This window comes from Myodes glareolus, chromosome 10 (genome assembly GCF_982192425.1).
Source record: "Myodes glareolus chromosome 10, mMyoGla1.1, whole genome shotgun sequence".
NCBI lineage: Eukaryota > Metazoa > Chordata > Mammalia > Rodentia > Cricetidae > Myodes > Myodes glareolus.
In genome coordinates, this window is record NC_142035.1 from 24,550,546 (window position 1) to 24,573,707 (window position 23,162).

Genomic DNA, 23,162 nt, shown 5'->3' on the forward strand with positions numbered 1-23,162 from the left:
CAATGAAATGTCTCTCCTTATTAGAGTTGCTGTGGCCATAGTGCCTCTTCACAGTTATAGAAGCCCTAAGACAGATCCTGTTCTTTCCATTGGCTGAGGAGGTTGAGATTCAGAAGCATTCACGCCACGGTCTAGAAAGCACAGTGCCGGGATTCAAACATACCCTACCTGACTCCAGTCTGTGTTCTTTCTGCATTAGGACGGGACCCGGATGCTCAGCCTCTTTACACTGGTTGTCCAGCAACCTGGGGGCTCTTCAAGGTGCTTTGGATCCTCTGCCACCATTTCTCTGTGACCCCTGATGAAGGGCTTTCTTTCCTCTGCGGCTCAGTCTCCACCTGCTAACCTAGGGGTACATGTGTCATCCAGACTCCAGTGGTGCCCAGCTTCCCTCACCATTTCCCAGACCAAATCTGCCTTATTCTGTGATCTGTCTCTGCCACTTACCTGCTCCGTGGCTTTGGCCTGATAACCCCTGAAGTCCCCATTGCCTTATCTCAGCTGACAAACTGGATTCAGTGCCTAACTTGAGTGCTTAAAACAATGGCAAGGCCATGGCAAGTGAGTTTTCATGAGTTATGGAAAACACGTGAGTGCGCGAGTGCTGCTGGGAACAGAGCTCTAGCTGAGCGTGAACGCAGACGTGTCAACATTTCCCTGAGTGGTCCCGCTCCAGTCTAAAAACAGGCTTTCTACCTCCCAGGACACCTCTGATATATAGAGAATAAAAGCCAAATTTCCTCTACCTAAGGTTCTCTCTCATTCATCACCAACTCATAGCTCACCTGTCAGCAGAGCAGAGTGGCTAGGAGCCTGAGGAAGCAGGTCACGCTGGCTTGACTCCCAGCTCTGCCACTTGCAGGCTGTGTGAGCTTGGGCAAGGAGCTCTGCCTCTCTGTGCCTCTGCTTCCTCAACTCTAAACTCGGGAAAGCAAGAGCCTGTAACCTAGGCTGACCTGAAGCTCAAAATCCTCTTGCCTCAGCTTATTTATTTATCTATTATTTATTATGTATACAATATTCTATCTGTGCGTATGCCTGCAGGCCAGAAGAGGGCACCAGACCTCATTACAGATGGTTGTGAGCCACCATGTGGTTGCTGGGAATTGAACTCAGAACCTTTGGAAAAGCAATGCTCTTAACCCCTGAGCCATCTCTCCAGCCCGCCTCAGCTTCTTGAGTGCTGCCGACTGTTAGAGTTACCACCCGTCTGGGCAAGCCTGCTGCTATGTGATTCTCCCTGGCTGGCTATGGCATGGGAGCTATAGGGCATATCAGCCTGTGCTTTAGAGGGGAGTACTGCCCCTTCGGGGCTAAGAAAGGAAACACTAAGGCTCAGGCTTGAGCCTTTTGGACACGTCATTGATAAAAACATTTATTGAGATTTATTGAGCAGTTTCCAAGCCGTGGGTACTGGTGCAGCCCTTTGTCCTCAGGACGCTCTAAGAGGTAGCACTATATCAAGTCCTGTTGTACAGGTGAGGAACGTGGAGCAGAAAGGTGAAGCGTCTTGCTCGAGGCCACACTGGGACGGACATCTGAAGCCAGGTCTGGCGGCTAGCTACACTCTAAGCCCAGGTTGAGTGCCACTTACATACTCACCTAACACAGTCCTCTGAGGATGCCATGAGGAAGTGTTCAGCCAGCAGAAAGAGCAGCCCGATCTGAGGCCACCCCAGGTAGCCTGGATAGGTGGGTAGAACCACCCCGCCTTCTCTTGGCTAAGACCCAAGTACCAGCCTCCATCACTCAGCCCCTGGGCATCTCATGTTCTGACTATCTCTCTTTTTGTTTAATTTTTATCTATTTATTTTTAAATTATTTATTTTTATTTTATTTGCATTGGTGTTTTGCCTACATGTATGTTTGTGTTAAGGTGTCAGATCTTGGAATTGCAGCTACGGTTGTGAGGTGTCATGTGGGTGCTGGGAATTGAAACTGGATCCTCTGGAAGAGCAGCCAGTGCTCTTAACCACTGAGCCATCTCTTCAGCCCAGGCCATCTCTCTTACCACTGCTATGCCCTAGAGCTATGGTGCTTGCCTCAGGCCCTGTGAGTGCTACGGGGCTCAGCCGATCCGCAGGGCATTGGAGGACAGCGGTGGCATAGGGTTGATACATAACTTCCAAAAGGGCTTGTGCCAATGGCCCCCCACCCCGGGAAGTCCAGCCTGGTCACTCTGAGGCCTGGATGTAGACCGGAACAGCAAGCATGGCACATGCACCCTCAGCCCCAGCCTGCAGCTCGGCCAGTGCCAGGTTGGACCCCAGACCCTCGGTGTGCCCGGGCACCACCAGCTCTGGGTCTCCGCCCACCACGATGGACAACACGGCGTCCTGCTCGAAGGGTGGCTTGCCTGGAGCAGCCTCGGGTGCGGGCCCTGCAGCCTTCAGCTCCTCCAGCCCCAGTGGGTCGGGCACAGGGCTTTCCTCCTTGTGCGCACCCACGATGCTGCCGCCACCACGTGGGGCTGCTCTCCTCCGGGGAGGCCTCCGGGCTTGCAAGTCCTTGTCCTTCGTGGGGCCCAGGCGGCAGCGGTGATCCTTGAGGTATTTGTGTCGCGAGAAGCCCTTGGCACAGCCGGCGCAGCGGAACTTGTAGTTGCCTGTGTGTGAGCGCTGGTGTTCGGCCAGGTGGGCTCGGCGGCTGAAGGACTTGCTGCACAGCGCACACTTGTGGAGCTTCAGGCCTGGGGAGGGGGGGCTGTCAGGGAGAGGCAAAGCCCCTCACCCCACACACGTCCCACCCAGGAATAACTGAAGCCGACAAGTGTCTGTGTGGCCAGGCCTCACCTGGCTCCACTGTCCCCTGTGACTTCCCCCACACTGTGCATCCTCTTGCCCCTGGGCCTTTGCACCTGCTTCCCCCGTGTCTGAAATAATCTGCTTAATTCTTAAGCCTTGGTGGACTCTGTAGGTCACACCACTTCTCCCTGGATGGCCAGAGGCAGCCACCTCCTCTGGGCTGCTGGCCTCACCTGTGGCCCTTAAGCCACTGCCAATGGGAGAGAGAGATGTTTTGTAAAGCACAAAACAGTAAACGGCTTGGTGCCTAAACCCTGCTCTGAGGCCCTTTCCTACAAACCAGGGTGTGGTCTGCCCAGCCCCTCCTCCACACCCCCACCTCTCCCACCCCACCCCACTCTGGGCTTTCCTTATCCAGGGGCCTGCACCTGTTCTCCCTTCCTAGCTCCTCTCCCTCCTCAAGCCTAGACTCTGTGGAGGACCTCCCTAATTCTACACCAACCCTGCTGGGCTAGGCTCCTTCTGTAAATGCCTTCGCCCTTCAGCCTCCTGGGGTTGGGGGCCCCAAAGGAGCAGCTGCTTGCCTGAGACCACCCAACAAGAAGCTGGCAGCACCAAGGCTCAAGCCTTGTTCAAAGTCAAAGTCCTTCATCAACTCTCCCCCATTTCCGATTAAAAAAGGAGGGGAGTCTCACGTAGCCCAGGCTGGCTTTGAACTTGCTATGAAGCCAAAGATGACCTTGAACTCTTGCTTCTAGTCCCCTAGTTTTTGTCACCATGCATAGTTTATGTGTAGTTGGGAATCAAAGCCAGGGCTTTATACATGCCAGACAAGTGCTCTACCAGCTGAGACATCCTCCAAGTCTACACTGCCATTTTCAAGCTTTTAACAGAAGCCACTTTATCTCCACAGGAATTTTTGGAGACAGTTTTGGTTGTTACAATAAGGAGAAGATGTCACACTGACATACCATGGATGTGGGGTGGGCATGAACAGTGGATGGGGGCAGCATGGGCAGTGGATAGGGGGCTGGGCATGGACAGTTGATGGGGCTGGGCATGGGCAGTGGAGGGGGTGGGCATGGGCAGTGGAGGGGTGGGCATGGACAGTGGAGGGGTGGGCATGGACAGTGGAGGGGTGGGCATGGACAGTGGATGTGGGGTGGGCATGGACAGTGGAGGGGTGGGCATGGACAGTGGAGGAGTGGGCATGGGCAGTGGAGGGGTGGGCATGGACAGTGGAGGGGTGGGCATGGGCAATGGAGGGGTGGGCATGAACAGTGAATGGGACGCTGATAAGCATTCTTGTTAGCCCGGGAAGGTGGCTCGGAGACCTTTGTCCTGCCTTCCCAGGCAAGTCCTTAGCCACATCTTGGATGGCACTGACATAGTCCAGCTCAGCTGCTTACATCTACTTCCCCAAGCACTGGAATTGAATCTAATTCACCTCTGCCATGTCAAGGCCCCCAGCGCAGACCTGGCTTCTAGCTTCCATGAACACATGAGCAGAAACCCCAGGCCGGACAATATGCGTCATACAGATGCCTGCTCTTTCTTCGGGTAGCTGTATCTCAGGATCTTATCTCAGCCAGTCCCCCCACCTAAACTCTTACCGGCGTGGGAGAGAATGTGGGCTTTCAGCTTGTCCTGCCGGTTGAACTCCTTACTGCAGCCTGTGTGCATCCTGGAACCCAAAGTCACCAGTTACGGAATGCAGGCGAAATCCTCTCGCTGGTGCCTGCGCTCGCCTTTGTTGATCAAAGGGCTAGGTGAGGGGCCAGTGGGGAGTGAGGCAGGCAGGGCCCAATGGACACATGGAGAGGCCCTCAGTCCAGCCTTCCACATTAGCCCCTCTGAGGTAATGCAGCCCAACCCCATAAATAAGGCAGCCCTACTTACGAGAAGGGACATTTGTACTTCTTGAAGGGTTCGTGGATCAGCATATGTCTCTTTAGCTTGTCTTTGCGGTTGAACGCAGCCTCGCACACTGAACATTTGTAGGGCTTCTCGCCTGTGGGGACGCGGGAACACGTCTGAATCCCCCCCAGGAAGAGGAGCTTCTCTTCTGATTGGCACAGAGTTTGGATGGGTTTTGTTCAGTTTTTGAGTAGGTTTTCACTGTGTAGCCCAAGCTGGATTGGAGTGCCCAATCCCCCTGCCTCAGCCTTCTCAAGTGCTAAGATTACAGGAATGTGTCACCCTGGAATTCAATCAAGGCTCGATGCTCACTAGGAAAGCATGACACCGCCACACCATAACCCCAGCTTTAAATATATTCTTAATTAAATATATATAATTATTTATTTTTATGTGTATGTCGTTATTTGCTTGCATTTAAGTCTGTAAGCCACGCGCCTGTGCATGCCTGATGTGAGGAGGCCTGATGTAAGTTCAGATGCCCTGGAACTGCAGTTGCAGACAGTCGTGGGCTGACCTTTGGGTACTGGGAATTGAACCTGGGTCCTCTGGAAGGACAGCAGGTGTTCTTAACCGTTGAGCCATCTCTCCACCCAACCCCTACCACAGTTTACCTTTTTCCCCTCTTGAGACAGGGTTTCTCTGAGTAGCCCTGGCTGTACTGGAACTCTGTAGACCAGGCTGTCCTCAAACTCAGAGACCTGCCTGCCTCTGCTTCCTGAGTGCTGGGATTAAAGGCATGCACCACTATACTCTGTAATGTTATCTAACTTAAAATAATAATAATAATAATAATAATGGCTGAAAAACTTATTGAAGAATCTAGAGTTAGAGTGGGGCTCATTTGTAGGGCTTATCTGGCCTATATGAGGCCCGAGGTTCAATCCCCAGCGCAATAGTAATAATAATATAGTAATAACATAGCAAAGTTCACTCACAGGGAACAGATTGGACTAAGCAGCTATGGAGAAGGAAAGTAGTGGCGAGGAATGTCTTTGTGACATACTGTTAAGGAAGCAAGCAGATAACAGAGTTATGCCATGTGCTCACTTACATAAAAGAAAGTGTTTTGAATAGATAAAAAATAAGACCAGAGGGCCTGGAGGACATGACTCGGCAGTTAAGAGAGCTTGCAGCAGTTCTTCCAGAGGACCTAAGTTCAGGTCCCCGCAGCACCCATGATGGGCAGGGCACAACTGTCGGCACCATTCTCTTAAGGTCTCTGAGGGTACATGCATATGACATCAGCTCACACAACAATTCTGTCACCCAAACTAGGCAGTAACCACAGTTACTAGGGAGGGAGCTGGGAGCACCATATAAGCTGTGACCTGCAGGTTCTAGCATGGGATTTGTTTTTGGTCTGGTATTGTGTTGAAAGAGAAACTCACTTGGCCCTCCCATCTCTGCCTCCTGAGTAGCCAGGATTCCAGGTGTATGCCACACCCAGCCGGTACTTATTTTCAAGATAAAATTGAATCCTGGGCCTGAGGAGATGACTCGGTGGTTAAAATGCTTGCTGCACAAGTGTGAGGACGTGAGTCCAAATCTCTAAATTTACATAAAACTGGGAGAAGAACACACATCTGTGTAGCCCTGGCTGTCCTGGAACTCACTCTGTAAACCAGCCTGGCCTCGAACTCAGAGATTCACCTGCCTCTGACTCCCAAGTGCTGGGATTAAAGGCATTCACCACCACTTCTTGCTTCACCTCTGTTTTCAAGGTGATGGGAGTCCCATGTTCACAGGTGAGATGATGGGAGCCCCATGTTCACAGGTGAGGGGGTGGGAGCCCCATGTTCACAGGTGAGGGGGTGGGAGCCCCATGTTCACAGGTGAGGGGGTGGGAGCCCCGTGTTCACAGGTGAGGTATTAGGAGCCCCATGTTCACAGGTGAGGGGGTGGGAGCCCCGTGTTCACAGGTGAGATGATGGGAGCCCCATGTTCACAGGTGAGGGGGTAGGAGCCATGTTCACAGGTGAGGTATTAGGAGCCCCATGTTCACAGGTGAGGGGGTGGGAGCCCCGTGTTCACAGGTGAGGACAGGCGAATGAGGTTCAGTATTGAGGACACAAAGAGGGATTCAGGGGAAAGGAGCCAGTACAGAAGGAAAAGGGACAGAGGGGCAGGCCAGAGACGGGGAGAGGGGTTCATAGGGCACCCACCTGAGTGGATGTGGGCATGCAGCTTGAGGTAGTGCTCCTTCCGGAAGAACTTCTTACAGATCTGGCACCGGAACCGGCCACCACTGCCATGGGTGGGTAAGTGACGCCGCAGGTAGCGCTCGCAGGGGAAGACCTGAAGAAAGATAGGTCCCCTTCCCTCACCACCTTCCACCTTCTGAGCTCAGAGAATCTGAGCTCCCTGGAAATATCATCCTACCTGCCCACAGGGCTGAAGGCCAGAGGGTCAGACCCAGTCCTGCAGACCGCTTGGCTCTCTAAGCACTCCTGAGCCCAGCTAGAGCACAGTCCCTCTGAGCTGCCATGCAGGCTGCTGCTGTTCTTCCTACACAAAGGCCATTCTTTCTTAGTCTCATAAACTCCTATTCAACCCTCAAGACCCACATCAGGTGTCAGCACTCTTGGCAAAGTCTTCTTTGCAGATGCCATGCTAGACAACCTGAATTCTGTCACTGAATGATCATCCACGTCTTCGTTGTTGTGAGACGGGGTTTCTCTGTGCAGCCCTGGCTGTCCTGGAACTCACTCTGTAGACAGGCTGGCCTCCAACTCACAGAGATCTGCCTGTCTCTGCCTCCTGAGTGCTGGGATTAGAGGCCTGCACCAGCGCACCCGGCTATCTGAAGCCTTCAGGTAGGGCTCTGTCCCTCTCAGCGCCTCCTGTGAAGAAGATTCTGCGATGCCTACCTTCTGGCAGTGTGGACAGGGGAAGCTGTGAGTGGCCGTCTGTACATGGTGCTCCAAGGCCTCAGGAGTGGAGTATTTATTGACACACTTGACACACCTAAGTGGGAAGGAAGAGAGACATGGGCTCTAGCAAGTATGGAGGCTTCCCCTGATTCTCCAAAACCAACTTCAGGAGGCAAAATCCTATATGAAATTCATTCTGAAATGCGTCCACTCTTCTCTGACATTCCCCACCCTCAACTGAGCTGCTGAGACAGGTGTAGGAGTGATGTGGGATGCCCCTCGGTGTGCTGTGAAAATGTTTATTACCATTGGTTAATAAAGATACTGATTTGGCCAATAGCTAGGCAGAATAGAGCCAGGTGGAAAATCCAAGCAAAGGCAAAGGAAAAAAGGAGGTAGAGTCAGGGAGACATCAGCAGCCACCAGAGAAGCAAGATGTGAGCTAATAAGCCATGAGCCTTGTGGTAAAATATAGACTAATAGTAATGAGTTAAGTTGTAAGAGCCAGTTAATAATAAGCCTGAAGCTGGGTAGTGATGGCACATGCCTCTAATCCCAGCACTCGGAGGCAGAGACAGGCGGATCTCTGTGAGTTTGAGGCCAGCCTGGTCTACAAGAGCTAGTTCCAGGACAGACTCCAAAGCTACAAAGAAACTCTGTCTCGAAAAACAAAACAAAACAAAACAAAAAACACAAAACAAACAAACAAAAAATACAGTGAGTAGCAGAAGTGAGAATCTGGGGACATTCCACAGGCAGGCCACGTCTACTCAACTCTAAGGACACACAGCAACCAATTGCCAAAGCCTGGACCCCTAAAACATGATGTAACCACCACACAAGCTCAGACCACCTGTTGGGAGAGACAGATCTTCCTCTGTGCCATTGTCATTTTGGGTTTCTGCACACAGCTGAATAATAAAGCAAAAAGGACTGTGGAAATTTCATATTGAGCACCTCCTGTGTTCCAAGGACTATGTATACGTGCTTAAATAAATTCTCTTTTTTGACCCTTACAAAGAATTCAGGAGAAAGCTAGGCACAGTGGTATTGGCCCATAATCCCAGCACTCAGGGAGCTGAAGCAGGAAGGTCCCTTCAAAGTCAATGCCAACTTCAGCTACATAGTGAATTTAGGATCAGTCAGGGTTACCTAGGAGACACTAACTGGCAGCAAAGAAGGGAGGGAGGGAGTCTAGTGATGTGGGATGTCCTTCTGTATGCCATGGATATGTTTTATTACCATTGGTTAATAAAGATTCTGATTTGGCCAATAGCCAGGCAGAATAGAGCCAGATGAAAAATCTAAACAAAGATACAGGAAAAAAGAAGCCGGAGTCGGGGAGACACCATTAGCTGCCAGAGAAGCAAGATGTGAGGTAACAAGCCAAAAGCCTCATGGTAAAATATAGAATAACAGAAATGGGTTAATTTATATTTACAGCTAGCCAGTAAGAAGCCCGAGCCATCAGCCAAACAGTTTATAATTAATATTAAGCCTTAGAGAGGCTATTCAGGACCTGGCGGTTGGGAGACAGACCTCCAGTTACAGTCTGGGGAGACAACTGAACTGATGGAATGCTTGCCGAACATCCATAAGTTTCTTGGTTTGGTCCCCAACACTGCATAAGTGAGATGCAGTGGAAGAGATGTTATTCCAGCACTCAGGAGGTAATACAGAAAGATCAGAAGTTCAAGATCATCCTCCCCCACATAGAGAGTTCAAGGCCAGCCTGAGCTACAGAGGAGTACTTGAGAGAAGTGGAGATAAAGTAGTCAGGGGTCATCCTTGGCTGTGCAGTAAAATCATCCAGGACTACATGAGATGATGATTGGGGGGGCAGTGACATGGGGACAGTCCTGTTCTAACAGGCTAAGCATGGCCAGAACTCCTTATCACAGGTAAGGAAACTGAGGCTGATGGCAGTTCAACACTTTCTCCAAAGTCATGCATTGGCTCTCGTCAGCTTGGGATCTGGGCACTGGCAGATGGCTCCATCGTACTTATTATTACCCTCCAGCAACCGTGAAGCAGCTGCCTCCTGAGCTATTTGAGGGCAGGTTGGCAGCATTTCATTACAGTTACAAGAAGCATTTCTTCACACACCTGTCTCCCTGAGCAACAACGATTCTAGCTCAAAGATCTGCATTTGCTTATCTTAATCCCAGGCGCCTCACCCAGAAGTTTCTGAGGTAACAGAGGTCACCAGACAAATCCCTACAGGTATAAGATTGCATGAAACACAAAAGCCATCCCAACATAAAAATATTTAGTGGAAGGTGTCCCAGATAGATACCTGTCACCACCTGTCCTCATCGGCTCAGGACTATTTGTAGAACACCTGCTCTCAGTCAGCAGCCTAGCCTTTAATGGCTGAGCCATCTCTCCAGCCCTAGAACACCAGTTTTTCAAGACTGTTTTCTGTTTATGTGTGTGAGCCTATATGAGTTTATGTGCATCTTGTGCCCGCAGGAACCCACAGAGGCCAGAAGAGGGCACCAGATCCCTCTTCTGCTACAGGCAGTTATGAATCACCATGTGGGGGCTAGGAACTGAACCCAGGTCCTCAGCAAATACTCTTAACCATTGAACCATCTCTCTAGCCCTCAATACTTTTTCTCTCTTTTTTTGATTTTCGAGACAGGGTTTCTCTGTGTAACAGTCCCAGCTGTCCTGAAACTCGCTTTGTAGACCAGGTTGGCCTCAAACTCACAAAGATCCCCCTGCTTTTGTCTCCGTAGTGCTAGGATTAAAGGCATGTACCACCATGCCCAACTAATGTTTTTTCTTTTTCTTTTCTTTTGCATTTGTTTATTTTACATGTGTGTATGCCAGTGGAGGTGAGAGAACAATACATGGAAATGAGTTCTTTCTCTCCATCAGTTGGGTCTTAGGAATCAAACCCAGGCCATGAGACTTGGTAGCAAGCACCTATATTCACTGAGCCATCTTCCTGGCCTCTAGTTCCCCTTTTCAAGGTAAGGTTTCTATGATAAATGCCTGACAAGTGAAGAATGGCCTGAGAAGAGTCTGTATCATTTTTTCCCACTCATGCCCAAACCCTCCAGGCTGGACCCCAGCTCTTAGCCTCAGTTTCCCTTTGCAGTATTTCACAGATTCTGAGCAGCCTGAACCAGGCTCCCTGTCCCCAGTCCAGCGTGGCTGGTGGCATGCACACATACTTGTAGACAGTGCTGTCCTTCTTGGGGCTGTGCTGCGGCAGGAGGCTGTGGGAGTACTGGTGCACGCCCAGGTCATACAGTGAGGGGAAGTCCTTGCTGCAGAGATGGCAGCGGTAGCTCAGCTCCTCCTGGTGGCTTCTGATGTGCTCCAGGAAGGTGTCCAGCTTGGGGAACATCTGGGCACAGCTTTTGACCACACACTTGTACACCTTGGGAGGAGACACTGGGCAGTGAGAGAGGTGGGGGTCGCTTCTTGTTACCCCTACCCTGTGACCCTGGCATGGGGCTATAAACACTGCTGTGAACAACCTGACAGCAGTTCCCCTGGTCCCTATGGATGAAACCAGGGCCTCCCAAATGCTAGGCAAGCAGCCTACCATTGAGTTTTATCTCCAGCTCTCTTTTTACTTCTTTTTTTCTTTTATTCATTTTTTTTATTCTCTTTTTACTTCTTATTGTGATATAGGTACTCACTAACTTCACCCAGGCTGGCTTTGAACTCCCTCTGTTGCTCAGTCAGGACTTGAACTGAGAATCTCCTGCATGAGCTTCCTGAGGATCACAGGCTGTGGCACCAGGTTCAGCTCCTGGCTTCACTATGATTGCAGGGTTCTCTTCCCTTGGCCAGTTACCCTTCCTTATGGCTTTGTGAAGCCTGAAGGATTCATAAAAATCACCCAAGACCTAGAAATACGGTAAAGTGGTAACACTATACTCTTTAAAGTCGTGGCTCTCAAATGAGTGGATACCATTAGCCGAGGGCAGTGGTGCACACCTGCAATCCCAGCACTTGGGAAGAAAAGGCAGGAAAAGAAAGGCATGTTAGATCACAATCAGAGGGGCTGGAGCAATACCTCAGCCATTAGGAGGGTTAGGAGCACTTGTTGCTCTTGCAAGGACCCAGGTTCAATTCCCGGCACCCACATGATAGCACATGACCATAATTCCAACATCAGGAAATCTAATGCCTTCTTCTCAGAGGCCAGAAAAGGGTGTCATCCCCTGGAGCTGGACTTATAGGCAGCTGTGAGCACCTGATGTGGGTGCTGGGAAATGAACTCAGTGCTCCTAACCACTGAGCCACAGCTCCAGTCTCATGAGCCCCTGACTTAAAACAAAAACAAAAACAAAAACTGTCTGTGATCCATAAGAGCTGTAGAGAATTCTCCTAGGAAAGGTTTCCATTGTTCATGAGAAATACTATGACTGGATTTTCTACAATGGGTAACCCTGACGGGATAGCGAGATGGTTCAGCCAATAAAGGTACTTGCTACTGACAACCTGACTTCAATTTCTGGGACCTCCAAGATAAGATGAGAGAACCAACTCCCATAAGTTGTCCTCTGACCTTCACATGTTCCACGACACTTGTGTGCACATGCACGCGTGTGCGTACACACACATACACACACACACAAACAGTTAGAAATAGAGCATGGGGCATGGTGGTATGCACCTTTAATCCCAGCAGTCAGGAGGTAGAAGCAGGCAGATCTCTGCAAATCTGAGGCTGACCTGGTCTACATGGACAGTTCCAGTCAGCCTGGGCTACACAGTGAGAACCTGTCTGTTTCTAAAAAAAAATGGGGGGGAGGCAGCAAGCAGGAGGTAAGCCACGATGGAAGACAAGGCCATACCTTATGGAAACAGCCACCAGAGCTGGCAAGATAAGACACAAAGCACTTGAATCTGAGCTGAGTGCTTGCCCTGGCTCAGCCTCGTGCCAGGTCAGATAACAAACTTCCTAACCGTTTAACTTAACTATCTATCATTCCTCCAGAAGTCTATCTTCAGGACAAAGTCCATGGAGAAGGCTGGCCTAATTCCCGTCCCTTTCCAGGCAGCACTGGGGACCCTCCTGTCATCAGGCTCACCAATGGGCAGCTGTGCCCTCTGCTTTCATGGCCACCCACCTGCTCCTTCTTGTGCTGGATCATGTGGGACTTGAGCTGGAAGTAGGTGCTGAACTTGCTGGGGCAGAACTGGCACAGGTAGGAGCTGTCGATGAGGACCACCTGCTTGGCCTCCGGCTTGCCCCCTTCATCCTCGCCTGCCGCGGGCAAGGGCTGGGGCTGTGTGGTGCTGGGCAGGGTCTGGCCCAACCCTATGCCGAGAGAAAAAAGTCACAGACAAGGGTTTTGAGTGAGGCAGGACATCCTGGGACAGCGACCACAGACTTGCTCTCAAATGCTGTATTCAGGACTGTACTAGGCGCATGCATTCCAGTATAGTCAGACATGATGCTAAAATATTAACATATATTCTTTGTTTTATTTTTTCAGACTGGGTCTTATGTAGTGGCCTCAAACACACTTGTAGCTGAGGATAACCTTGAACTTCTGATCCTCCTCCACTACCTCCCAGTGCTGGGATTGTGAGCCTGAGTCACCAACTCAGTTTATACAGTGCTGAGGACTGAACCCAGGCCACCCTGGGCCACATCCACAGCCCTTGAAACACATTCTGACTAAGAGACAGCTGGTGACCTCTGCTCCACTCCCTGTCTTCCCTCAGACTGTGATCTCTCCACGGGTGTTAGAAACGGAACACTCCTAAACCGAAATATTCAGGCTGTCATTCTTTGCTCACTAGACCATCCCCCACTCTCCCTGCCATCAGGGGCCTGCTCCTTCACCTCTGCAGCCCATGGCCCGGCACACGGTAGGCTCCACATGTATGCTGAATGGGTGGCCTCTGGTGCTGGGCCTGCAGGAGTTCAGAAAGCAAAACCCAGGCACAAAAGAGGGCTGACGCCAAAAGAGCACCAGTGGGTCAGATAAATGAGGTCCGCTGGCACTTGCCCAGCCAAAGGCTCTTCAGCCACCAGCATGTGGCTGGGGCTGCTCACCCTGGTGCTTGGGTAGGAAGAACTGTGGCTCTGGCTCTACAACTGTCCTATTCAGTGGCCACCGGTCACAGGTAACATGGAAGAGCTGGAAGACAGTCGGTCCCAGTGCAGATATGCTGTAAATGTAAATACACACTGACTTCCAAAATTTAGTAAACAGATGTATACAATATTTCCATAAGGGTTTGGGGTGTTGTGTATTGAAGAATATTCCTTTCCTGTGAAGATCTGTCACTGTGATTGGTTTAATAAAAAGCTAAATGGCCAACAGCTAGGCAGGAGATATAGGTGGGACTTCTGGACAGAGAGCTCTGGGGGGAAGAAAGGCAAAATCATCAGCCAGGCGCAGGGGAAACAGGATGGGCAGTACAGAGTAAAGGTAACTGAGTCACGGAAAAAAAATGTAGATTAAGCTGGGTGGAGGTGGTGCACACCTTTAACCCCAGCACTAGGGAGGCAGAGGCAGGCGGATCTTTGTGAGTTCGAGGCCAGCATAGTCTACAAAGCGAGTTCCAGGACAGGCTCCAAAGCTAGAGAGTAACCCTGTCTTAAAAAACAAAAACAAAAAAAGAACTAGTTAGGAACAAGCCTAAGCTAAGGCCAGGCTTTGTGTCATTTTTAGTGAGCTGCAACCCAAAGAAAAATCCATTTACAGGGTGTGGCTCTGAGGAAGAGCAGAAGGGCCCAGGTTCCATACCCAGCTCTACAAAAGAAAAGGAACCTCAATGATTCCTTGATGTTACCTGTGAAACAGTGTATCAGGTTCAGTAAAATATATTAACTTTATCTCAAATTTTGTTTCTATTTCCCTTATGTGTGTCTATGTGTCTGTGTGAGCAGGTGTTGATGAGGACAGGAGGGGGTATCAGATTCCTTGGAGTGTTACAGATGTTTGTAATCCACTTCTGTAGTTCAGGCTGGTCTCAAGTTCACAATCCTCCTGCCTCGGCCTCCCAAGCACTATTATAATGCACGTGCTACCATGCTGGGCTACTAAAAGACTTCAAATTACATCATGGTACTCTCACGTTGACTCTCCACTGACAGTTCTGTTTATCAGTCTAGTAAGTCCCCGTAGAACACCTGGAGAGCAGATGACCACCGAGACCCAAGATTTCCATTGCTGATCAGCTACAGACACCGTGCAGAGCACAGGATATGGATTCTGAGGACCAGTAAAGGAGGTCAGCGGTCAAGTGTTTGCCTGTGGCCTAGAATAAGCAATGCCCTGGATTCAACCTCTGGCACCACACTGAACTGGGTAAAGTAGCCAGGCAGTGGTGACGCATGCCTTTAATCACAGCACTTGGGAGGTAGAAGCAGGTGGATGGATCCCTGTGAGTTCGAGGCCAGCCTGGCCTACAGAGTGAGTTCCAGAATAGCCAGGACTACTCAGTGAAAATTTGTCTTGAAAAACAAAACAAAACAAAACAAAAACAAACAAACAAACAAAAAAAATGGGTAAAGTAGCTTAGGTCTGAGGTCTGTAATCATAGCACACAGGAGGCTGAGGCAGGAGAGTCAGGCATTCAAGGTCATTCTCAGCTACAGAGCAAGTTTCAGGCCAAGTGCGTAAGACCCAGGGGAAAGGGGAGGGTACAAAGAGAGGAAGAAAAGAAGGAAGGAAAGAAGGAAGGAAGGGAAAGAGGAAAGGAGACAGGGAGGTAATGGATTCTAATACAGGATCCAGGCTCAGCCAGAAAGAGACAGTAATTAGTGAGTGATACCTACGTCTGCCAGGGCACAGTGTTAGAGTAATGTCACATGTCTTACATACTTGGCATCCTTCTGTTTGCCCTATGCCCCTTCTTTAGAGAGGCTGCTATACAGCACAGACCAAACTCAGACTCACTATGTGGCAGAGACTGACTTCAAACTCCTGATCCTCCCATCTTAGGCTCACCAGGCTGGAGGGATACATGTGCACCACACTCAGCTCTCCAGCTCCCATTTCACAGACAAATTGGGCTGAAGCCCAGAGAAGTCATGGAAGCCACCCAACTAGCATCAAAACCTATGAGGCTGGGTTGGGGATGTCGCAGAGACCTGGGTTTGGTCCCCAGGACCACAGACAATCGGAAATTGCCTCTGCAGCTTCCGAAGGGATGAATGGGGAGGGCGGCTCCTCCCGCACCACTCACCTGTGTCTTCCTCCTCTTGCCTGCTGGGGTTCAAAGCCATGACCTGCACTGTGACGGAGTTTCGAGAAATGGTGCCACCACTGCGCCCCGGAGGCCACACCTTGTGAGTCTGCATGTGCTTCTTGACGTTAGACTTCTGGGCAAAGGCGCGACCACATGCAATGCACTGGAAGGGCTTCTCCCCCGTGTGGCTAGGGGAACAAGGTTAGTCAGCATTCTCACGTAGAAACAGGGACACAGCCTCCACCCAGGAGCCCACGTCTACCAGGAAGGCCTAGAGATGCTGCTGGCCATTGTCCTGACACCACGAGGACCTGCTCTCCCAATGTGGCAGAGAATCAGAGGTAGAAAGACCCAGCTCTGGCAGATCTCCATGGCGACCGCACATCTGAGATGACAGATTTCCTGACTGCTGAAGCATCAGGTAGGAAGCGCGCGCGCGCGCGTGTGTGTGTAGTCATGAATGTGCCACACTGCCACAGCATATGTGTGGAGGTCAAAGAACATCTTATGGGAGTTGGTTCTCTTCCACCACATGGCTCCCCAAATTTAATCAGGTTATTGGGCTTGACAGCAAATCCTTTACCTACTGAGCCATCTCCCTGGCCCCAATACTGCCTCAACTTGGTTCTTGGCAGCTGCTGGATTTTTTTTTTCCAGTTATAAATTAAGGCATTTGTTCTTTGGGGCAGTCTGTTCGTTTGTTTTGCCCTCATTGATGGCAGCCATAGAGCTCCACATGTTAGTGCTCTACACTAAGACATAGCCAGCTTTGGGAGAAAACTTTTTTCTTGAAGATTTGTTTTTATTTTATATGTATGGTTGTTTTGACTGTGTATATGCCTGTGTACCACATATGTGCCTGGTGCCTACAGAGGTCAGAAGAGGGTGGTGGAGCCTCTGGATCTGAGTCACAGATGGTTGAGCCTCTGGCTCCTCTGGAAGAGCAGTCAGTGCTCTCAACCGCTGAGCCATCTCTCCAGCCCCTCCTGATCTTCTTCTATATCTTAAGTGCCAGGATTGCAGGAGTGCATCACCATGTCCAGCAAAATTAACTCCCTGTTGTTTTGTGTGCTGGGATTGGATCCAGGGTCTTATACACACTAGGCAAGTGCTGTGCCACTGTGCTAAATCCTCTCAACACAATTTTTCAAAACTTGTAATAATTTTTTTTTATTACTTTTTTAGAGACAGGGTTTCTCTGAAGCTTTGGAGACTGTCCTGGAACTAGCTCTTGTAGACCAGGCTGGCCTCGAACTCAGAAAGATCCGCCTGCCTCTGCCTCCCGAGTGCTGGAATTAAAGGTGTGCGCCACCACCATCCCGCCTAATTTTTTTTTTTTTTGAGACAGGGTCTTACTTTACAATTTTGGCAGGCCAGAAGCTCACTAGGTAGATCAGGCTGGCTTTAAACTCAGAGATCCACCTGTCTCTGCCTCCAGCTTTTAAAATAATTTTGAGAAGCTCCCTATTAGTTGTCACTGAATATGGAAAGTCATTTTTTATGAATAGCTATGTATTATTGAAAATGCAGTAATGGAAAAATGTCACTGAAGATCAAAAGTGGCATCACCCAGTAAGAAAGTCACCAGCTGTGTGGGACCAGTCACACTTGGCTTCGCTACAGGGAAATTGAAAAGTCTGTTTCTCAGCCGCACTAGCCAAGTTCTAACAGCCACACGAGGTTAGCAGAGGCAATTTGGACATTTCCAGTATTGCCAAATGTTCCCGACGAGGTCCAGTTTGCTTCCAGCGACATTTGGTAATTAAAACACTTCTGGCTGTCACCGCTGTGGGGAGAGGTGGTGGTGGCATCTACTGTCAGAAGTTAAGGAGAATTGTGAATCTTCCACAAAGCACAGTCAACACGACTCGACCCCAAGTCCCAGTCCCAATAATGCCAGGGCTGGGAGACCCTGATCTGGACCGATGTCGGGCTCCATGCGGCTGTAGTCTAGGACTGGCCCTTGGTTCCCTCTCTCTCAGAAATGAACAAATTCATGGCAGGTGTCAAAGACAGATTAGCCCAAAGCTGGAACTTCCTCCACTGACTCTTTAGGGATTAAAACCGAAGTCACCACACTACACTGTATCTGATTTCCTAACACCAGAGCCATGGCAGACCCTAAGTCCACCCACATTGTGAGGAGTTGCCGAGCCTGCCCACCCTACCATTTTACAAACTGACTCTTGGAGCAAGAAGGATCCTCTTTAGTGAGCTATGCTGGCATAGCTGGCAGCTTGCCAGCTAACCCTTCCGCAGCTGGAAGACAGGCAGCCTCGTGTGTGTGCAGCCTCCCTCAGTTCAAGGGTACCTGCCCACACAGACACGCCAATCTTCCGGCTTTGGTGGGCAAGCTTGGTCCGTGGATTTGAGAAAAATGTGGGGAACCCTCCTTCTCTGCACTGCAGGCCTGCAGATGGGCACAGGGCCTGCGAAGGGAGCCCCCTGCCCCCAGGGCTACCTGCCAGCTACCTGCGGATGTGCTGCTGAAGATCGAAGTTTTTGGTGAATGACTTGTCACAGTAGGAGCATTTGAGTTTCTGGGCCTTCGGCTTCCCTGCAGCTGCGAGACAAGGAAGGAGAGGCATGGTCAGGCCGGGGGGCCCAGTGGAGGGGACAGGAGAAACCTCCAGCCACTTCTCCCCTGTACCTGGGGTCAGACAGCATGTGCCCTGGGACATCTCCATCTACCTGCAGACAGTGTAAGAGGGGAAGCCAGACAAAGCCCCCTCAGAGGCTTTCTCTGCTCATAATGAAATCCACCACCTCTGCCATGACTTTCAGAGCTCCGTGTCCTCTGTACCTGCCAACTGCAGAACTCTCTCCACCCGGCAATGAACTCCTTTTAATCCTGATGCTCCCAAGCATGGTCTCCCCTCAGGATTCTGTACCCGCTGCTTCCCTTGGAAAGCTTATCCCTCAATACCTACATGACTACTTCCTTCCACACAGATAGGTAGGTTGTGTCCTTTTCTACCCTGTAACCTCCTTCCTAGAGAAACTCATAAATATTGATTTATTTCCCGCCTATCTCTCCCATTAAACCATCAGTGACTGACAGAGGAGATCCTGGACCAAGACCTAAATCCCCAGCGGGTGTGCACTGATGTTAATGTGTATTTTTGGGAAGAAGGGAAAAGAGGAGAGGTTAAAAGGGAAGCAAGCCCTTAAAACATTCCTAGTTGAGTCGGGAGGAAGTGGTGCACGCCTTTAATTCCAGCACTTTGGGAGGCAGAGGCAGGAGGATCTCTGTGAGCTTAAGGCTAGCAAGTTCCAGGACAGGCAAGGCTGCAGAGAGAGATGTGCCTTGAAAAAGCAAACAGCAAAAAATTCCCAGTTCCTTTCCCACATCTACTCCTGGGTTTTGACTCCATATTTCGCATCTTGAAAAGGGGAAAGATCACAACTGGTGTAACTGGGAGCCACCTTTGCCTCCTTCCTGCTCCTGGCCAAGACAAGCATTCCCAACTCCCTCTGCAGCTATGCATGGCCACATGACTACACAGGAAGAAAGTCTCACATAGGGTTCTGGAGCTGGGAGAGTCCCCTTTACCCTTCTCCGCCTCCTCCAGCTCACTGTCTGGAATACGAGGTTGATGATTGCTGACATTTCAGCAGCCACCTCAGGTGACAAGGCATCCTGAAAAATGCAGCCCTGCTCTTGGGACAGAGACACAGAACAACAAAAGAAATATGGCTGCTTGGCGACCACGCCACAGAATTCCCAGATTTTCTGCTCCTGGTCTGCTAGTTCAAGCTTTCCAGTACATGCCACCAAACTCAATCCCAATGGTCTTAACAACAAAGACCAGACCAAAGCAGACTGTGGGGAGGCCAATGCCAAGGAAGGATGCCCAGGGAGGATGGGTGGCCAACCTTCTGGGAGTCCACTGGCACCTTTAGCACGTCTGGTCTTCAGCGTTGGTGGGGAGTCAAAGGTGGCCACTGTGTTTCCACTTGCACTGGTCATAGGGGCAGTGGAGCTGGGTCCTTTTGCTTTGAATTCCTGCTTGCCAGGGCTGTACACTGGGGGGGTGGGGTACACTGGAGTCTCCACACACTGGTTTGGCACCTAAAAGGACAGCACTGTGAGGGGGGAGAGCCTTAGAGGGGAGCGATAAGGGGGACCCTCACTGTGGCCCTAGTTGCTTTCAGTTACTGCAGCTTTATCATCACAGAAGTGTGCACCTGGCCCACTCACGCCAGTTACTCCCAAGACCCCTTCGAACTTCATAAAGTGGGACAGGAAGATGGCTCAGTGGGTCAAGGCCTTTGCTGTCAAGACTCATGGCCTGAGTTCGATCCCCAGAGCCCACAGGACAGGAGAGTGAACTCTTACAAGTTGTCCTCTGATTTCTACACATGTGCCCACCCACTAAATAAATGAAAGAAAAGAGAGACACACAGAGATGCACATGTGCGCATGTGCACGCACACACACACACACACACACACACACACACACACACGAACTCACACACAGAAAGAGAGAGCACAAACTTCACGGAGTAACTTTGGAATTCAGTTATCTGGGTTTAAACCCAGAATCTGCTACACGGTCCCTAAGCGGCCCTCACAATAGTCTGCATGTCCCAACTACAGACTGCACACGTTAATTAAAGCCCTCCTCTCCCCGACACAGGCACTCATGAGAAGGTTGGGTCTGCTTTGGTTCTCCATGGTGACCTTAGCACAGTGCCTGGCATGACTGTGCCTAGTTCCCCTGACCACTCCACCACACCGCTGCATCCGCTCACCTCCAGGGGTGGGTAGGGCTGCATCCCCAGCGCCTGGATCTCCACTGTTCCGTTCCCTGCCATAGGGGCAGCGCTGTACACCTCCACCACACCATTCCCAACAGGGTTGGAACGCCCAGAAGGGCCCAGGGTCTGGGGAGGAGGGGGTGGGGGTTGGGGAGGTGGAGGCAAGGGTGGAGGGGGCGGAGGAGGCGGCGGAGGCTGAGGGAGGTAGTTGGGCACTGGATGCATGTTCAAGCTGCTCTGCAATCAGAAGAGAAAATGGCAGTGTTAAAGTGTCTGGGTCATTCATCAGCGTGAAAGGCTTTACCCAGCACAAGGAAAGGATAGCAACTCACTGGGCAGCTCAGAGGACAGTACTGAGACAGGGAAAGAAACAAAGACCTGGAACGTCAAGGGACGTCATCTCGGGGCTGCGATCCCTCTTCTCTATGATGGTTGACTAAGCTAGCCTGCCTCAGGCATGCATGTGTCAACCAGAGAGGGCCTAAGAAGGCCACTGCCAGAAAGAAACAAAAGTCTATAAAGCAGGACTGGCTTTTGATTGGTGACTCAGGATGTTTCCCAGGACAGTGACCACACAGCAGCTGCTTACCAGCATGTACCAACAGTGGGGTTCAGGGGACCAGGTCCTTCCCTTCTGGGAAACTGAAATCTGGTCTTGGTGACTGGTCACCTATGTGTACTGGAAAATCTCAGGGAGCCACTATATTTTCTGTTGAACCAAGAATAAAAACAGGACTCAAAATAGCTGGACAGTGGTTGTCATGGCTCCACTGCTCAGCAGGGCTCGCCAGAGACTGCTGCTAGTTTCTTCCATGTTGGGGAGCTGGAGCTAAAGCCATTTTCTTTTACAATATTCTGATTTTGCAAGAGTTAGTTTGCAGGCCTGGAATGAAACTCTTGAGAGATGTATAAGGCCCTGAGGCCAGTGTCCAGTATTGCAAGGGAAAAAAAGACCCCATGAGAAGCCCCTACCTCCTTACCTGCACAGGTGGGGGCCCCTGAGGCATAGGCTGGTCCAGGGATGTAAAGGCCGACATGGCAGACATGAGCACGTCATCGCTCACCAGGATGTTCCCCTGCACCAGGGTCTGGATCAGTGGAGATGGGGGCACTGTGATGTATGTGGAGATCTGAGCAAGAGAGGAGGGGGCATGTGTGAGACTCTATAAGGAAGCTGGAGGGCGATGTGAGAGACCTAACTCCAAGTCACACCTAGTGGTTAACATCTGAAGTAGCACCTGGGAAGCCAGAGGACTTCTGGAAGTTTGAGGTTAACATACTACACAGTAAGTTTTAGACCAGCCTGGGCTACACAGGGGAACTCTGTTTAAAAACAAAAACAAGGGGCTGGAGGAATGCTGCAGTGGTTAAGGGAATTGCCTGCTCTTGCAGAGGGCGCAAGTTTGATTCTCGGCACCCACACGGTGGTTTACAATCATCTGTAACTCCAACTCCAGGGACCTGATGCCCGCTTCTGATCTCCAAGGCATCAAGTACACACACACACGTGCAGGCAAAACACTCTCACACAAAACAACATGAATAAACCTTAACAACAAACAGAGAAAAAAGAAGAACACAAAGAACTAAGCGAAAGCCCCATGTCTGGAGCCTTTGCTCCTAGCTGCCCCTGCTAACTTGACTCTCAGCAAGCCTTCTACAACTCCGAGCCTCGCGTTCGTCATCTGCCAATGAGGAGGAGTCACATCTCTCTGAAAGGCACATCATTTCGGTCCAGCAATAATATTCCTGCCTTCTGTTCCAGGGAAGCAAGCGCTCACAATGTCCACAGAGCAGTCCACACGGGTAAAGTGTCAGTCGGTCTAGGTCCCTCTTCTCAAGATTCTCCAGTGGCTTCTGCATCTAAGTAAAAGCCCACAAGGCCCACATGATCTGACCCTTCCCTCACTCACTCCCGCCCAGCCACTCTGCCATCCTTGTAGCTCCTGGGACACCCGGTACACTTCAACCTCAGAGGCCTTGCACACACTAGTGTAGGAACACATTTTATATACACAACCTTATTACCTCACCTCCTGAGCCTCCGCTCAAACGTCACTTCTTCAAAGTTCTGCTCCAAGTATCATTCAAGATATAGTATGGTAAAATCTCCCACCTCATCTTAGTACTTAGTAGACTGAAAAAAGTATAATTTATTTATTTATTTAACAATTTGCTGGGCATTGGTGACTCACACCTTTTATCCCAGCTCTTGGAAGGCAGAGGCAGGCAGATCTCTGTGAGTTCAAAGTGAGTTCCGGGGCAGCCAGAGCTGTTACACAGAGGAATCCTGTCTCAGGAAACCAAAAAGGAGAAAAAGGAAGAGGAGAAGAAGAAAAATCTCAGGGCAGGCACACTGCAAATTTCAGTTGCTAACTAGAAGATGACAATGAAGGAAAGACAGGCAAAAAACACGCGGACACTAAAGTCAGCACAGAGACCAGACACACGGTGGACAATAAAGTCAGCACAGAGACCAGACACACGGCAGACAATAAAGTCAGCACAGAGACCAGACACACGGTGGACAATAAAGTCAGCACAGAGACCAGACACACGGCGGACAATAAAGTCAGCACAGAGACCAGACACACGGCGGACAATAAAGTCAGCACAGAGACCAGACACACGGTGGACAATAAAGTCAGCACAGAGACCAGACACACGGCGGACAAGCCGTCACACAGTAG

The 23,162-nt window shown here is 50.5% G+C and overlaps 1 protein-coding gene across 3 annotated transcripts in view; it reads right to left on the bottom strand.

Moving 5' to 3' along the window:
* Positions 1-1,359: 1,359 nt before the first annotated feature.
* Znf341 (zinc finger protein 341) overlaps positions 1,360-23,162 on the bottom strand; it is a 36,203-nt gene continuing 14,400 nt past the window's right edge. For 2 of the 3 annotated variants that reach the window (XM_085697184.2, XM_085697182.2), the window contains 12 exons: positions 21,453-21,602; positions 20,467-20,709; positions 19,586-19,781; positions 18,182-18,272; positions 15,707-15,897; positions 12,631-12,821; positions 10,717-10,925; positions 7,532-7,628; positions 6,827-6,959; positions 4,644-4,755; positions 4,358-4,428; positions 1,360-2,689 (listed from right to left, as the gene is read on the bottom strand). In XM_085697184.2, coding sequence (XP_085553310.2) covers positions 2,175-2,689; positions 4,358-4,428; positions 4,644-4,755; positions 6,827-6,959; positions 7,532-7,628; positions 10,717-10,925; positions 12,631-12,821; positions 15,707-15,897; positions 18,182-18,272; positions 19,586-19,781; positions 20,467-20,709; positions 21,453-21,602 — 2,199 coding nt within the window. In that variant the 3' untranslated portion in view covers positions 1,360-2,174. The remainder of the gene's footprint in view (positions 2,690-4,357; positions 4,429-4,643; positions 4,756-6,826; positions 6,960-7,531; positions 7,629-10,716; positions 10,926-12,630; positions 12,822-15,706; positions 15,898-18,181; positions 18,273-19,585; positions 19,782-20,466; positions 20,710-21,452; positions 21,603-23,162) is intronic. The other variant, XM_085697183.2, reaches the window with a different exon arrangement.